The 16,065-nt window shown below is 58.4% G+C and overlaps 1 protein-coding gene across 12 annotated transcripts in view; it reads right to left on the minus strand.

Moving 5' to 3' along the window:
- Positions 1 to 16,065, minus strand: part of LOC113909707 (RAP1 GTPase activating protein) — a 64,646-nt gene that overhangs the window by 14,600 nt on the left and 33,981 nt on the right. For 7 of the 12 annotated variants that reach the window (XM_027571243.2, XM_027571261.2, XM_027571251.1 and 4 more), the window contains 9 exons: positions 13,333 to 13,426; positions 7,035 to 7,070; positions 5,992 to 6,039; positions 4,978 to 5,016; positions 4,308 to 4,493; positions 2,137 to 2,240; positions 1,778 to 1,856; positions 1,339 to 1,392; positions 188 to 271 (listed from right to left, as the gene is read on the minus strand). In XM_027571243.2, coding sequence (XP_027427044.1) covers positions 188 to 271; positions 1,339 to 1,392; positions 1,778 to 1,856; positions 2,137 to 2,240; positions 4,308 to 4,493; positions 4,978 to 5,016; positions 5,992 to 6,039; positions 7,035 to 7,052 — 612 coding nt within the window. In that variant the 5' untranslated portion in view covers positions 7,053 to 7,070; positions 13,333 to 13,426. Of the gene's footprint in view, positions 1 to 187; positions 272 to 1,338; positions 1,393 to 1,777; positions 1,857 to 2,136; positions 2,241 to 4,307; positions 4,494 to 4,977; positions 5,017 to 5,991; positions 6,040 to 7,034; positions 7,071 to 9,526; positions 9,642 to 13,332; positions 13,427 to 16,065 lie in introns of those variants that run through there. The other 5 variants (XM_027571209.1, XM_027571234.1, XM_027571188.1 and 2 more) reach the window with 5 other exon arrangements.

A 16,065-nucleotide genomic window follows, 5' to 3' on the forward strand; every position in this document is an offset into this window, starting at 1 on the left:
GCGCCCCGGAGCAGCCGCCCCCCACCCCCCACTCACATCCAGAGCAGGCTGGGAGGAGGACCTCCGGGCACCAGCCCACCAAGCTCCTGGGAAGCACAGTCCCTGGGCAGGTGCCCTCACTGGCAAAAGTCTGAGGCCCCAGATTCATGGCCAGGCGGGTGGGGGAGGTGGGAAGAGGTGAGCGCACCTGTCCCAGCTTCTGATATATGACTCCAAACTTGAAGTTATTGCTGATAACATGCTCGTCAAAGGTGACGATGAGGCGGGAAGCCTGGGGGAGAGGACCAGGGATGAAATGGGCCGCTTTCACAAGCCGCTGTTTATTGCTCTGACTCCGTGCTAAGCTCCGTACCGGGTACTCTACCCGTGTCCTCTCATTTCATCTTCACAACAAGCCCGTGAGGGAGACACTGCTGCTGTCCCCATTTTACAAATGAAGAAACCAAGGTTCAGAGAGCTTAAGTAACTTGTGACTTGCCTCAGGTCACCTGCCCGCGAGTGGCAGAGCTGGGACTTGAACTCACGACCAAAGCTGAAGCTCACTGCCCTTGAGTCTTGCCCACAGGCCCTCATCTGAGTCCACTCTGTAATACCCAACTTGTTCCTTGGCTCCTCTGTAAACCCACAGCATCATTCTTGAATGAGTCAAGTCCCACCAACTTGCTGTGGCGCCTGGAGGCATTCCCCTTACCTTGGGCCTCAGTTGCCTCTTTTGTACCTGAGAGGTAACATCTGATTTCGGAGGCCCCTTCCTTTGGGGGACCCTTCCTGGACCACAGCATCCCCTTGTTCCAGGACTCAGTCAGAGCCACGAGGGCTGACATGTCTTCCAGGAAGCACCCCTGACTCACTCAAGACAAGCCCCGCTGCTTTTCCCCACAAGGCCACAGGGCGTCAAAGCCATCGCCGGAGCTGGGAGCACAGCCGCTGTCTGGGGGGCGGCATTTGTGGAGGCAGGCCCCTGCTTGTTCCCTCGCCCCATGTCCCCTCGGGCCAGAAGGCAAGGCCAAGTGGAGTCCCCTGGCTCAGGAGCACTGAGTGCCCTTGGGAGGGTCCCCAAATGGCATTGAGAGTTCCCGGAAGCAAGGCCTGCCTCCAAGGCGGACGACACTACAGGCAAAGGCGGAACTCCTTCATCTGCTGTGTGTCGCCAGATAAGGCACAGGGCCATTTTGGCCCTCTGCTTCCTCTTCTGCAAAAGTAGACTTTGCACAGTTGTTGTGTGGATTAAATGAGAGAACTTGGGGGGAATACCCTGTGCACAACAGGTGCCCCATAAATGCTCAGTTCCCCAGTTAGCCACCCAGCCCAGGGTGCGGGGCCCAGATGCAGCCATACCTTGGGGTAGAGCACAGGGTAAAATCGATCCACATTCACATCTTCACACACCAGCTGCAGGGAGAAGGGAGGGGCTGAGGGGAGGGCCTCTGGGCCTCTGGGCCTCCCCGGTCATCCTCTGGGGACGATAGCAGCGGAAAGGAGAGGGAGCCGCTGAGTCTGCAGCAGGACTGGGGGCTCACTGCTGCTTAGGAGGTGGTGAAGAGAACTGGGGTCCCCTTATCCGAAGGTGCTCTAAAGTGACCGAAAAGCACACGGGCCGGGGACAGGAGCCCAGAACACACAGCTGCATGCCAGTGTCATGGGACACAGGAGAGGTGGGACCTCAGAGGCAGGGCTGCAGCAGGCAGGGCTAGGACCTGGGGCTCAGGGGGACAGTGTGCACAGGCAAAGCTGCACCCGGCTGTGTGCCCACCTGGGGTGCCCAAACAGGCCTCACCTTTGCCATCTGGACCACATTGGGGAACTCAGTGAGGCAGGAGATGGGGATGACATCATGGTGTGTCCGGCACTTGGTCCTGGGAGGAGAAAGGTCACGCTGAGGGGCTAGGCAGCGGGAGAGAGAGATGGAAGCCCCTCCGCACAAAGTAAGCCCAGAGGGGACACATCCCAGGGAGAGGGAGGACCAGAGGTGGTAATGGGGCCAGGCCTGGCTTGGGGCAAACTCACTGAGCAACTCAGGCAAATCCCTGCCCTCACTGGGCCTCGATGAGAAGAGTGGGTACAATGAGCTGGGCTTTTAGACTGTTAAGACCTCAGCCCTCCCTACTGTCGCAGGGTCCCCTCAGCCCCCCTCACCTGAGCAGCAGCCGGAGGTGTTCCTGGTCCCCGATGACATCATACTTGAGTGAGAAGACAAGGTGGCCCAGGGCAGTGTCCAGTGAGTAGTAATTGAAATGCTCCTGTGGTGGGAGGCGGGGGCCCGGAGAGAGGGCGGAGCTGAGCGTGGGGCTTCCAGAAACCAGACCAGAAAGCCAACTCACTCCCAGATGGGGGTCCTTCACCAAGCAGCAGGTGCCATGGCTAATGGCAAACTCTGCATCAGATAGACCTGCATTCAAATCCCTGCTCTGCCACTTGCCAGCTGGGTAGCCTCACCTCTCTGCCTCAGTTTCCTACTCTGTAAAATGGGAGGCTAACTACCTTGTGGGATGGTGGCAGGGACTGAAGGACATAAACAGCCTAGCAGAGAGTAGGTGTTCAGTGAATGTTTGTCCTCATCAAAGACAGGACCACACTTGTACCCGCATACCTATCTCCCAGACCCTGCCCTTCTCAGAGCTGGGCACACAGTAGGTGCTCAGTAAAAATCATCTGACTGATGGCTCAGCTTGTGGCTCGGTGGCCCCTGAAGCCAGGGTCCGTGAGAAACAGGAAGTGAAACATCTCATGAACACATGGGGCGCCTGACCGGGCGGGTTCCCACCCTCCTTCCTCACCTGGAGGAGCCACAGGGCTGGGAAGAAAAACTGCAGCAGGCCCAAGGGGGAGCTGCGGCAGGAATCATCCCCCAGAGAGGAGCCCAGGGCTGGCACCTCCGGATGGGGAAGTCCTGAAGTCAACAGCAGACTGGCAGTGCCAAGATATCCCACCCCAGCCTGGCCCCGACTTCCACTGCTGGCCCCGGCCCTGGGAGTGGGGCTGGCTCCTGGCCACACCCGGCCCAGGAGTCATACTGGAAGTTAACACCTGTTAAAATGCGAACACCTGTGCTCAGAAGGCAGGTGGAGAAAGGGGCAGGGGATGTGCCCCACAAATCTGCAGCTCTGGGACACTCTGAGCCGACCTGGAGCCGAGAGTCCCCCCAAGCCCTGCCTCGGCACAGTGATGGAGACCCCCAAATGCTTGGCGCCGACTGCAGATAGGGAGAGGCAGGCGCTTGGCGCTGAGGTCTTCAAGTCCCTTGAGCTAGGAGTTTGAGCCCTCCCAGCGCATCTTAATGGAACGTCAGCCAGAGCTAGGTCCAGTTCCTAGCTCGGTAATTGTGTGACCTTCACCAAGACACTTGATCTCTATGAGCCTCAGTTTCCTCTTCTGTAAAAACTAGGACGATCCTGATCTCATACAGTAATTATGAAGATTGTAATAACAGCCACCACTAATTAAGTGCTCACTATATGCCTAGCATGGTTCTCATGTTTTACACGTGCTTTTATGATCCACGTTTTTACAGATGAGGAAACAGGTTCAGGAAGGTTAAATAACTTGCCCAAGGTCACACCATCAAAAAATGGAAGAGCCCAGATGCACACCCAGGCCATGAGACTCCAGAGCCCACACCACTCCCCACCACCTGGGCTGTAAAATGGCATAGACACCGCACCTGGTACGGGGCCCGACACACCCCGGATCCCAGCATGTGACCTCCCCTCCAGCTCCCACAGTCTCACCCGCTGACCGACAAGTTTTCACAGGGCAGGACCTCTGCTCTGGAGCTGGAGATGGGGCAGGGGTTTGCATCGGTCCACTGCACTGTTCTCCCAACCCTGACCTAAGGGCAGGGCCTGGGTCTCTTCTGTTTGCTGCTGCATACCTGGTGCCTAGAACAGGGCTGAGCACACAGCTGGTGCCCATTGCTTGCCAACCTTGACTGAGCACTCGATTTATGCCAGACACCATTCTAAACACCTTACAAGCATTGCTCTCGTTAAAGCTTTGCAGCAACCCCATGAGGTGGGTGTCATCACCGTCTCAGTTTTTATGGATGAGGAGACAGAGGCACAGGGAGGGTAAGTGACTTGTCCAGTGTCTCATGTAGCAAGTGAAAGAGCCAGGGTCACGCCATGGTGGAGGCTCTGCTGTTAACCACTACGGCATAATACTGCCTTTTGCAATAAATGTTTGTTGAATGAATGCGTGAATCCACCACAAATGTTTTGAGACCCGGGACTCGGGGACTATCACCCAGCCCCAACCCATGGGTTTGGCTGCCTCCCAGGCCCGGCCCCCATCACTAGTGGACTACCCACCTTGCCAAGAAAATGCTTCCGGTAGATGCGGGCGGTGGGGTTACACTCGAGCTTCACCTTGGTCGTGGGTGATTGCAGTGGCTCTGTCTCCGGGATGCTGGTGATTTCGTGGTTGGTGCCTTCAATCCAGTAGCCCCCGAACTGGGGCAGCAGGATGAGGGGGAAAGGTCCTTCTCGCCCTAGGACCTGAAAGAGGACTCAGCTGAAAGCCACCCACTCTGCACCCTACCAGGGCCCCGGGACACCCCCCCAACTCAGACTGGGCCACTTCTGCCATGGCTCAGGAGTGCCAGGGAACGAGCCAGAGCCTACGTGGGCCTCAGGGCTTGCATCCCCCCCTCTAGCAGACTTGCTCCAGCCCCTCTCCTCCTACCGCAAGCACAGACCCAGGCTGCATGGAACCCCATGTCACAGTCTCCAAGGATGAGGACTTGGGGGAAGGTAGAGTTGGTAGCATGACCTTGGCCAAGAGGCTGGAAGGTTTGGATCAGGGGTCTAAAGGTTCACAGGGGCTCTGAAGACTTGGGCCAGTAAGCTGAGGCTCCGGTGCCCACAGCCAAGGCCTGCGATCAGGCTCCTGGCAGGGAGGAGGACCTGAGAACCCAGGCTCCCTTTGTGGGCACCTCTGGGTCTCAGGGCGGGGATGGGCTCAGGGGGTCCAGCCAGTTACCTCATGGACGCTCGGGTAGGGAATGTAGTCCTCCTCCGTCTACAAAACACAAACAGGGCAGAGACCCAGCTGGGGTGGGGTCTTCACCCTTTACTTACTTCCAGCCTCCCCAGAATGCTCCATCGTTCAGCCAGCCATCTGGGCTGGGAGTGTGGGTGGGGCTGTGTCATCTCCCCAGGGCTTGCCTTGGGGTGACCCCTCAAGGCAGAGGCTGAGGCAAACTTAGCTCCCGGAGTGCTGGCAGCCTCCTCCGGGGCTCTTTCTGCCTTGGGAAAAAGGCTCACTGCCTCCCCAGAAGAAACCTCGGGACCAGTGGTCTCAGTGCATCAGAATGGCCTCCAGGGCTCCTTAACTACATGGCTGTGCCCCACCCCGTTTCCCAGGGTCTGAGTGGGGCCCAAAATTTTACTTTTTTTTTTTTTTTTTTTTAAGAATTTACATTCTAACAAGCTCCCAGGTAATGCTGATGCTCCTGGTTTGAGAACCCCTGCTCTGGACAAAGTATCAGGCATATGTCCATGGACTCCCCCTTCAACCCTCACCTTGAAGCCCTGGGCCCACCTCACCCCACCCCATGCCCAGCTTCCAGTCTTCTTGGATTGTTGAGGTCCCAAATAAACCACAGAACCATATGCCTATCTGGAGGGGAGGTGGGACTCCCACCCCAAGAAAATTCTGAGTCTAAGAGCCTCCTCCCAACTCCTTCCATCCCCTGCCTCCTATCTGTCTCCTCACAGTAGGCATGGGGGAAGGTAGCTGGGGGGGCAGGGGGGCCGGGGGGGGCAACGAGGCCACCCCTCCCATCTCCTCCTCTCCTCCCCTCCCCATCAGCCTTCCCAGGCAGAAGCCTCCTGGGTCCTGGCTTTGAGTTTTCCTGCAATGGCTGATCACGCCTGGGGAGGGAGTCTCCCCGCCCCTTCCAGGTCCCAAGCCCTTTGGAGAGGCTGCTCAAGAAGCAAACAGCACGGGCAGACAGCCACAGAAAGGTGGGGTGGGGCCGTGGTTCCAACCTACTTTGAGGGGTGGTGGGAAGGAGCATCGCTGTTCATCCATCCTGCTTCCCTGCAGAGAGAAGGTACACCCTGTTATACCCCTTCCACGCCTGCTACCAGCACTACCACCCCACAGGAGGCCCACACCCCTGTGAAGGGGAAAGCCCGGCCATGTGGGGGTACTCCAGGGTGCTGGGCGCTTGGTTATCCAGGCCTCTGCAGGGAGAGCTGGGGGCTGTGTGTGGGAATGTGTGCCACTGGGACTGGGGGCAGGGGTGGCCTGCATGCACTAGTGTGTGAGTGTGGGGTGGAGGCCACTGCATCTACAAAGACGTGTGTTCTGAGAGAGAGAGGAAAGGGATAGAGGGGGGGGAGAGAGAGCAAGAGAAGGAGGGGAGAGGTGGAGGTGGAAAAAGAGAGAGAGGCAGAGAAACAGGAAGGCGCAGAAGAGAGGGTTTGGAGGGCGAACTGACATCGCGGGGAGGGGAAGCTCCTGAGGTTCGTTCAAGTTGCCCCACCCCCCTGCCCACCTCCCAGCAGGTCCCCATGCATCAGACAGAGGTCTGGAAGACCAGGGCTGGGAGTGGAAGGTAGGCAGGGGTCAGGTAGAGGGGGTGGGGCACATCCCCTTGCCTGTGGCACAGCCTCGGGCTGCCCTGTGCCCTGGCATCTGTCCCTCCTCCCATTCGACACCGGGGTCCTGCGGAGCCTGGGATGCCTCTTGGGGGATGGGAAATGCGTGTGAATGCGTGTGGGTGGGTTAGGATGAGCCACTGATCCCAGCCCTGCTGGGGACCTACACAGGGATGGGAGCAGGGGAGACACAAGTGGGGCCTGGGCCCAGGGGTCAGACAGGGACTTAGCACTCCTAGTCCCCATCCTCTACTCAGACCCCCAGCCCAAGGGCTCAGAACAATGCACTGCCACCACCTCCTCCCAGAACAGTCCGCTGAGGGCCCCTGGCCCATCCTCAGAGAGGAACAGGGCTGGAGATACAGCAAGGGCCCCCACTCCAGCCCAGCCCCCTCTGCGGCTCCCCAAAATGGGCAACAGAGCCAACCTCACCTGCATCTTCTCAATCATCTCAAACAGATCTGTGTTCTGCAACAGAGATGGAGGAGGGCAGGTCAGTCCTCAGGACCGGCCCAGCTGACCTTGCTAAGCCCCTGAAGAGTCTCCACCCAGCCCCAGCCCTCCTGGTCCCTCCAACTCTAACCAACCCCCATGGGCCTGTCTGAGAAGCAAGGGGGAGTGGAGAAGGCACTGCCAGAGGGAGCTCAGGGCAGGTGACCGGCAGGGCTTGACGAACTGCTTAGTGAAGTCAGCCCAGGGCCCAGGGCCCTCCCCCAGCCGCCCACCCCACTCAGTCCCCTTCCCAGTGTAAGGAGGCTGCTGCCTCAGACCCGGATGGATGTGACCCTCGGGGAGAGACACATCTCCCCCACGTCACTGTAAGTTTGGCAGTGCCAGGACGGGCCAAGTACCCCAGGTCCCAGCGCCAGAGAGGAGACAGCGGGGATCCTCAGGAGGGTCTGTGGTTCTACCCGCCTCTCCTGGAAGAGGGCCCCACCCTCACTGCCCCTGCAAGCAGTATGATTCGGGGGGGGGGGGGGGGGGGGGAGCGGTGTGTGTGTGGCTGTCGGGGGAGACAGCGCTGGGATGTCCCACTGGCTCAACCGCTGTGTGTGAGTCCACGCGCATCCGCCTGCCCCTCCCACTGCGGCCACTCTCTGCCAAGGGCAGCCAGGGCACACACAGGGTTACTCGGGGCATCTGCCAGCTCGGCTCGGCAGCTCCCGCCTCTCCAGCGCCAACTCCCCGCGAGCCTTCCTGGAAGGCGGCTTCCTAGCCCAACAGAGCGGCTGGGGGCTGGGCCTGGGATGCCCCCCCGCCCCCCCCCCCCGGGTCTCCACGATAGTGCCCCTCCCCCAGCACTTCCAAGGCCTCCACTCATTTGGCTCCTGCCGCCCAGTGGGGGCCCCGCCTGAGCTCACACACATGTGCTATGGGCTTGCGCACCAGGAAACACATACTCTCTCTTTCTCTCCCTCTTGCTTGAACACACACAGCCTTGTGCACCAATATTTAAACACACCCTCACCGTACCAAAGAAAGCAAACACACACGTAACCCCCCCCCACAAACCCAGGGGGTCTGTGCACACCAATTCTGAGCCTCAGAGCCATACGCTAACACACAAATACACATGTCAGTGTCCTAAATTACACAAGAGCTCACCCACTCACACACACACAGGTCCATGTCCCACAAAGCCAAACACACAGATACCAACCCACCCCTGTGCAGATGTGCACATCAGTAATTGAACACGAAGCTACACAAACACCACAAAACCACTCTCACATCTGTGTGCCGAGAGACACAATAACATGCACTCGCAGATGTCGGCAGCTGTGTTCACAGAAACTGAGCCACGGAGCCCCACTCCCACACAGAAGCTCACCTTTCCCTAACAGAGTCACGCACCCTGGTGACACACATGACAGACCTGACCCCAAAACACTGAGTGAGTTTTGAGGGGGAAAAACGTGCGCAGCCACTGTGGAAGTGGTTCATCAGCAAGAGTGAGGAGCACAGGTCTGACCCTCACACACACCCCCTCACGCCCACTGGAGTACACACTAGCCATCACACGCACACACACAGCGTGAGGATCACCGGACACAAACACCCCATGTGCACACTCAGAGGCCTGCCCCCAGAGGCAAAACCCACCCTGTAAATGCACTCCAAGAGTCCACGGGAGACACTGACCCATGGTCACCTATGGCCACACCCAACACCCTGAGCTTGGAAGAGACAATTCCCCAGGCAGCTACAGCAGAAACCACTGACACACCTGCAGTCCAGGTAGACAAACACAACTGTTAACTCAACATCCTGTACAACAGCAACATGGGCATCTGTGCCTGGGTCACACAATCTGAGCCCAGCACAGTCCCAGTAGTGATGTGGGCGCATTACTGGCCTCCAGAGCACCCCACTCAGGGTGACCCGAGGGCCAGGAACAATGCACAGGGAGTCACAGCCACATAAACACTGACACATGGGACTGTCACCCAGAGAGCACACACAGCAACAAGTGACACCCACAGTTACAGCCTCACAGGCGCAGCAGACACCCCGACACATGGCAGACGGTGAGCAAAGTGGCCCAGAGCACCACGCAAAGTTACACGGTGACATTCAGACCCCTCCTAAAGGGGGCAGGGGACGCTGAAGTGGTCCCGAGGCTAACAGACATACGGACTCACGCACGCACACACAGCGCCACGGTAGCCCGGAGCCACGGTGCCACCACGGGCACTCCGATCCGGGGGCGGCTCGAGAAAGAGCCCAAGGCCCGGGACCCCAGGGCAGGGCTGCGCCCTGTGACCCGCCGTGCCCGGGTGTCAGCCCAGAAGCTAACACACCCTCCATGACGGAGCCTCGCACACCGCCCTGGCTAGGGCAGAGCCTGCCCGGCTTCGAGGAAGTCGGGCTGAGCCGGCTCCCGCAGACCCCCTCGGCCAGGCCGCCCTCGCCCTGGTCCTCACCTGCCAGCCGGCCCCAGCGGGCAGCGAGCCCCTCCGCGGACGGCCGGGGGGCGCCAGGGGCCGCGGCTGCGCCATCCCGAGCCTGGCCCGGCCGGGCCCCCGCCCCGGCGGCGCTTCAGCTGGCCCGGCCGGCTCCCGCCCGCGCGCGCCCCGGCCCGGGCCCCGCAGCGCCGAGCTCCGCGCTCTCGCCTCCGGGCTCCCGGGGGCACACTGCCTGAGCTGGGCTCGCCCGGCTGCCGGGCCCGGAGGGGGCGGGGCGCCAGGTACGGGCGGCGCGGGGGCGTGGCTTCGGAATTCCGGGGTGGGAACACCGGAGGCCCCGCCCCCCGCGCGGCTCGGCCCGCGGTCCCCGGACACTGCGCCTGCGCCCTCGCCCGCGCGCCCTATGCTTTTCCCCCTGGAGCCCCCAGGCTGTATTCAGCGGGCCCCTACCCTGCCTTTTTCTATCTTCCCAGACTCTGGCTATCCCGCCTCAGGACCGGGGTTCTTGGGACAGGCTGTGAAGCTGGGCAGGAAGAGGAGAGGATTACCTCGTAGACAGAGGGCTCTCCTTGAGCATCTACTTAACGTTGCCCTCTTAGCAAGGATGACCTCTCCCCACAATCCAGGAGGTACGAGCGTCATCCTCATTTTACGGAATAGAAAACTGATTCAAGAGGTGAAATATCATGCTCAGGTTCACACAGCTAGGAAAAGACAGAAACTGGGAATCCAGGGCAAGGCCTGGAGCCGCTCTCCCCTCCCTCCTCATCTCCCCCCACCTCCTAATGCCTGCCAGTGACTGGCCTGTTCCCTCCCTTCCCCAGGTGCTATGCCCACACAGGACCCTAACTGCCCTGATCCCGGGAGAGGGCGGGAATAGGGACTGCCAAGACTTCAGGACATGAGGGTTCTAGCACTGGCCTTGCTACAACTTGCTGAGTGGCCCTGAGTGAGTCCCTGCCACCTGCATAGGCTTCAGTTTCCCCATCTGTAAAATATAAGGCCCTCAGTTTTGCCACCTCTGCAGGCCCTTCCAGCTGGCCCTGCATTGTGTCTGCCACTGTACAGTAGGGGCAGGGCCAGGCCCTCAGCATCCTTTCCCCAGACAGGTACTGGAAAGCAGCAATTGCTTCCTGAGCTGTGGCCAAGTCGACACCAGCTGCTGTGGACCGTGCAGGGGCAGGGCTGCCCACCAGCTCAGTGCACAACCTCTCGTCAGCTTCTTGGAGAAGCTGTCAGCGCCTGCCCACCACCCTCCATCTCCAGGGCTAAGGGCTCCTGGAAGGAAGGCACCGGACCTTTCTTTCCTCCAGACCTGGCTCTGGGTCAGGTTGGAGCCTGGGGAGCCGGCGGGAACTCTGGAGATGTGTGTTCCAGACACGGTGTAGCTTGTTTTTAATAATTAACAGGAGCAAATATTGATTTATGCAGGCACTTCCAGGCCTGAGCGCTTCCGGGCACCCATCGAAATGCAGCCAGAGAAGATATCCACTCCCACACCGGGAGGAGGTGAGACCTGCCTGCATCACTGGAGACGTCTGTGTGACAGGCAGAGTGGAGGGTGTAGACACACGTGCATATGTAGCTGTATGTGTGTGACCCTGGGGCCAGGTGTGGCTGTATGTGCATGGACATCCCGGGTATTTGTGTTTGCACATGTGTGTCTGTGTACACATGCTTATGTACACGTGCAAGTCTCTGAATACATTTGCAGACGTGTGAACGTGTCCAGGGACAGAGGTGTGGAGAGACTGTGATGTACACATGTGCCGATGTCTGAATTCCTGAGTGGAGAAAGCCCTATGGCGGGGGGTGGGGTGCGGGGGGGGTGGTGTCAGAGTGGAAGGGCCCTGAAGAGCTCAGTGTCTGTACAAATGTGGTTTTCCAATGAGAGGGGAATGTCCCTTCTGGGAGTTCCGTCCCGCCCTGGGAACATAACACTGCTGATACAGTTCAGCTTCCTGATTTCTTCTTTCCAAAGTTAGTTTCATAGTCATCACACAGCTGTAAGTGGGCAAGGTGGGTAGAGAAGGAACTGTCACCTCTGTTTTACAGATGAGGAAACTGAGGCCCAGAGAAGAGCAGGGACTTGCCCACTGGCACAGGGAGGTGACTTGCCCCTCAGATTGGCTGCATCCACATGATAAATGTGCACAGACTTGAGGGTACTGGAGGAGGGACGTGGAGAATGTGTCATAGGCCTGACAAAGGCTGAGTCCCCTCGGCCCCACCATGGGTTTGCTGGGCATCCAGGGGGATAACTCAATCTCTCTGTACTCTGGTTTCCCTCCTTGTCAAAGGAGGATGATCCACAGACTAGGTCTTGCTTCTGGAGTAAGGGTGGGCTGTCAGGAGGGAGCGATTTGGAGCCCGCCGTCTGAGCTGCATTGGCAGAAATGGAAGCTTCTGTCTGACTGGGTGGAGGCCAGGAAGCCCGAGGGGAGGTGGCTTGGAGCTAATCCGTGAAAGGCAGCCTTAGGCTGTCGGAGCAGGCAGGACGTCCTCAGGATGATGGGTTGTTCCTACCCTCATTTTCCTGATAGGAAGACTGAGGCCCAGGGAAGGGAAGCTATGGTCTAAGGGCACACAGCCCTTGGTGAGAACCAAGACCTCCTCCTGTATGCTTAGGGGGAGAGGGACTGGGGGCTTCATGAACTCAGGTGCCCTCGAGTTGCTCCCTTCCTGCCAAGCCCCAGGATCCACATGGCCCTGTCTTGGGCTTTTGCCCAGGCACAGGGAGCAGGCAAGGGTCTCAGGAATCCCCTGATGCTACCCTAGGACACCCACTTGGAACCCCCTTGAAGGTGGTGGTCCCCCACAAGGATTAAGGTCCCTGGCCATATGCCTTCCAGGCTGAGGAGAGCTATGTGGCCCTTGGCCGGCCCAGAGTCTGCTCTTTCCTAGCTGTGTGACCTTGGGAAAATCTCTCTGAGCATCTGGTTCCTCATCTGATGAAATGCCCAAGAGGCATGATGTCTATGGACATGCTTTAGAAACCAAAAAGTGTACTGCAGAAGTGAGGGCTTATGACCTCTTCTGTATCAGGGAGGCCACAGGGCCCGGCACTCTGGTCATATAGCCTGAGTTCCGGTCCCGGCCCCATCATATCCTAACCTGTGTGTCTTTTAAGCAAGGACCTTAACTTCTCCGAGCCTTGATTTTTCTCATCTGCAAAATGGGACTAATAACAGTAGCTATCACATAGTACTTATAGTTTGAGGATGGAATGAAATAGTGCCTGTAAAGCATTAAGTACCCACATGGCACATAGTAAATCTCAGCAAATGCTAGTGGTTGCTACTGGTATTCTGCTAAGTTGTTTAGTTACTCCTCTCTCACCTGGACTCTGGCTCCTTGAGGGCAGGGTCTGTGACAGATTGATTTCTGGCCCCGCAGCACCCAGCACAAAAATCTGACACAAATCAAGTGCCGGGCAAACGTTTGATTCTGATGATCTCATTTATAGAGCTCTTGCCCTGTGCCGGATATTGTGCAAGGAATGTATTACTGGTACTTTTTCATTTAATTCTCACGATCGCTCTGTGCCGCGCACTATCATTATGCCCGGTCTACAGATGAGAAGGCCGATGGTGATGTTGATAATGAAGGTGGTTGGCCGGTTTATTCCCAGCTGTTTTGCCCCCTCCCCAGCAGTGCTACAGACCCCGGTCCAACCCACCCAGGGGTGACAAGTGGTGTCCCCTCGGGGAGCCAAACCCTAAGCAGCATCTGCTTGAACATTTTACCCCTGTCCAGCAGTCCTTTTTAATGATCTCTCAGCCCCAGCGGTCCCCAGAGCAGGGGTAGTGGGAGGGGGCACTCACCTTGGGGTAGAGTGAAGCAGGATGGAGGGGAGCCAAGTCTGCACGTGGCAGGTCTAATGCCTGAGGGAAGCGCTGGTTCTGCCCATCACTCCTCCTGGAAGACAGAAAAGGTCTGTGGTCAGGGAGAGCCCCAAGCTGGGAGATGGGTGAACTTTGGGAGGAAGAGTTGCTCTCAGAGTTGGGGGACAGATTTCATGGAGGAGGGGTCCTGGGTTCCCCAGGAGGAGGGAGAGGAGAAGCTTCTGGAGCAGGGTGGCCAAACAGGCTCTCCTTCCCCAGAGATCAGGGATGTGGCCAGGGTCTCTCCCCAAGTTCTATGTTAACCACCCCCCCACACACACATACTCCAGCCAAGAGGATGTATGTCCACAGCCCATTCTGAAGATGGGTAGACTGAGGCAGGGGACCGTGAGGCTTGCTGTAGAGGGCTGAGTCCTCTGACCTCTGTACTAAGCAGGGTGCTCAACCTCTATAGACCTCTCCCTGAGCCTTCAGGGAGACACAGCCTTAGGACTGAGAGAACACTTGGGCTATTGCTGTTCTTAACGACAGTAACAACAGTAGACACCCACTGGGCCAAGCCCCTCTTCCCAGGCCTGAGGGCACAGACTCCTCACCACACTGGTATTCTCACTTAACAGATGAGGACCCAGAGGCAGGCAGAGGTCACACAGCTGGTCAGGGGCAGAGCCAGCATCTGTGTGAGGCCTGACTCCAAGTTCAGCCTCTCTGCCCTCACCCACACCCCTCCCTGAGGAAAGGAAGCAGGTCTGGTGAGGGTGAAGTCAGCTCCTGTCACCCTAGAAAGCCTGCTGGGGAGGCTACCTCGGGGGTCAGGGAGAGGAAGTGCCCAGTGGCTCCTGGAACCCAGGGAGCCCAGGGCCAGGTGAGCAGGCCTGGCTTCCCCTTGCCGCCTGGGGCCACCCTGACGTGGCTGCACTCCCGCCCCAGTCCCATCCACTGAGGCTGGTCCTGGGAGGGTGAGTCATTCAGGCCACCAAATGATCCTACCTCCTCGGCCCACAGCGGAGGGCTTGGGTCAGGCGGGGCCGGGACTGCCACACCCTGAAAGGGGAAGGGCCTGCAGGAACCTGGCCCAGGAAGGAGGCCCCGCAGCCTCTGAGCCCCGCCTGCTGACTCCTCTCAGCCCAGCCTCTCTGGTAGGAGAACCAGCCCAGAGGAGTGGTCCACAGCCCCGCAGCATGCACCAGATGCCTCTCTGCCTCCCAGGACTGCTAGCATCTTTAAAGCGGGGCCTACACTAAGCAGGGCTTGACCCAGAAAAATAGATATGGTGGCAGTGGCATTTCAAGCAGTGGCATCAGTGTGAGGAAGGTATTCCCAGGCACTTACCTGTTGTGTGACCTTGAGTCAGTGACACACCCCTCCCAGCGTCTGCTTCCAAAAAAATTCATAGAACCTGGGCAGCTAGTAGGTCGTTACTCAATCAAGTCTTTGGTATTCATTCATTCATGGTAAACTCTGGGTCCCCAAGTTAGGGTCTCATTCGGTATTTGTTGAATGGATAAATAATTGAATGAATCAATGAATGAATGGAGGTTGGCAGCAGGGAGGCACTGGAGGTTTGTGAGCAAGGAAAGAGCCTGAACTTAGGTCCCTGAAGGTTGCAAGGCGTGCTGACCTGGGGAGAGACTGGAGCCGGGGGAGTAGAGAGAAGGCCCACAGAAATGGTCCAGGCAAATTCCACTGAGGTTGCCCTGAGGACTCTTTGTCGAGACCTGGGTCATGTGCCTGGAACTGTGTCAAGCATTTTTACACCCTCATTACACTGCTGGGAGATTGGCCTTATTTATCTCCCTTTTTATAGATGGAGACCCTGAAGCTCAGAGAGATGAAGCCATTTCCCCTAGCAGGTGGGTGACAGCCTGAATGTAAAGCCCACGCCCTTGACTGAGCAAGGCCAGTGCTGGCGGGATGGGGGGCAGAGGCTGCCCGGGGGGCCAGGAAGTGCTGGGGTCGCAACCCCGGGGAAGCTGGCTCCCCTAGTGGTGGGGACATGGGGACAGTGGCCTCGGCGTGGCCCTGGCTGCCCAGTGGAGGTTGTGGCCCATGATCGAGCTATTCAGGCTCAAACAGTGGCTGCTACTGGTCAGTCGTCTGGCAACAGCTCCCTAACACACTCCCCTTCCAGAACCCTCTCACTCTGAGCTTCCCCATGTCCAGGTACCCGTCCTACACAGGACTGCTCATGCTGGCATAGGACTAGGGAGGTCTCTCAAGACAAGGGGGAGTGGGGTCTGACTTCCATCCGGGACCCAGCCCCAAGGCTCTCAACTCTCTAGTTCCTGGCTGGCTAGAGTAGGCCCCTCCCAGTAGCCCCCCACCCCTGCCAGGCAACTCCTCCACCTACAAGGTCATTGCTGAGGCCCTAAAGGGCAGGAGACGGGAGGGACTCCACAATGGGACAGAGCAGGAATTGGAGGCCCTGGGCCCTGCCTGCCCCCATCCATCCCAGCCCTGAGGGACCAGAAGGACAGTAATCACAAAAGCCACAGCCCACCTGTGCCTTGTATGATTTCACTTAATCATCACCCCAACCCACTGAGGCAGGGGCTCAAAAACCGCCTGCTTTTACACATGGGGAGACCGAAGCTCAGCAAGGTATGTTAACTTGCCCAAGGTCACACAGTGAAGGAGGCAGAGCCGGCACTGGAATGCAGGTTTGTCACTCCAGAGCCCAAGATCTGAACTTCAACGCACGGGCGGACCCAG

Source organism: Zalophus californianus, chromosome 4 (assembly GCF_009762305.2).
Source record: "Zalophus californianus isolate mZalCal1 chromosome 4, mZalCal1.pri.v2, whole genome shotgun sequence".
Classification (NCBI taxonomy): Eukaryota; Metazoa; Chordata; class Mammalia; order Carnivora; family Otariidae; genus Zalophus; species Zalophus californianus.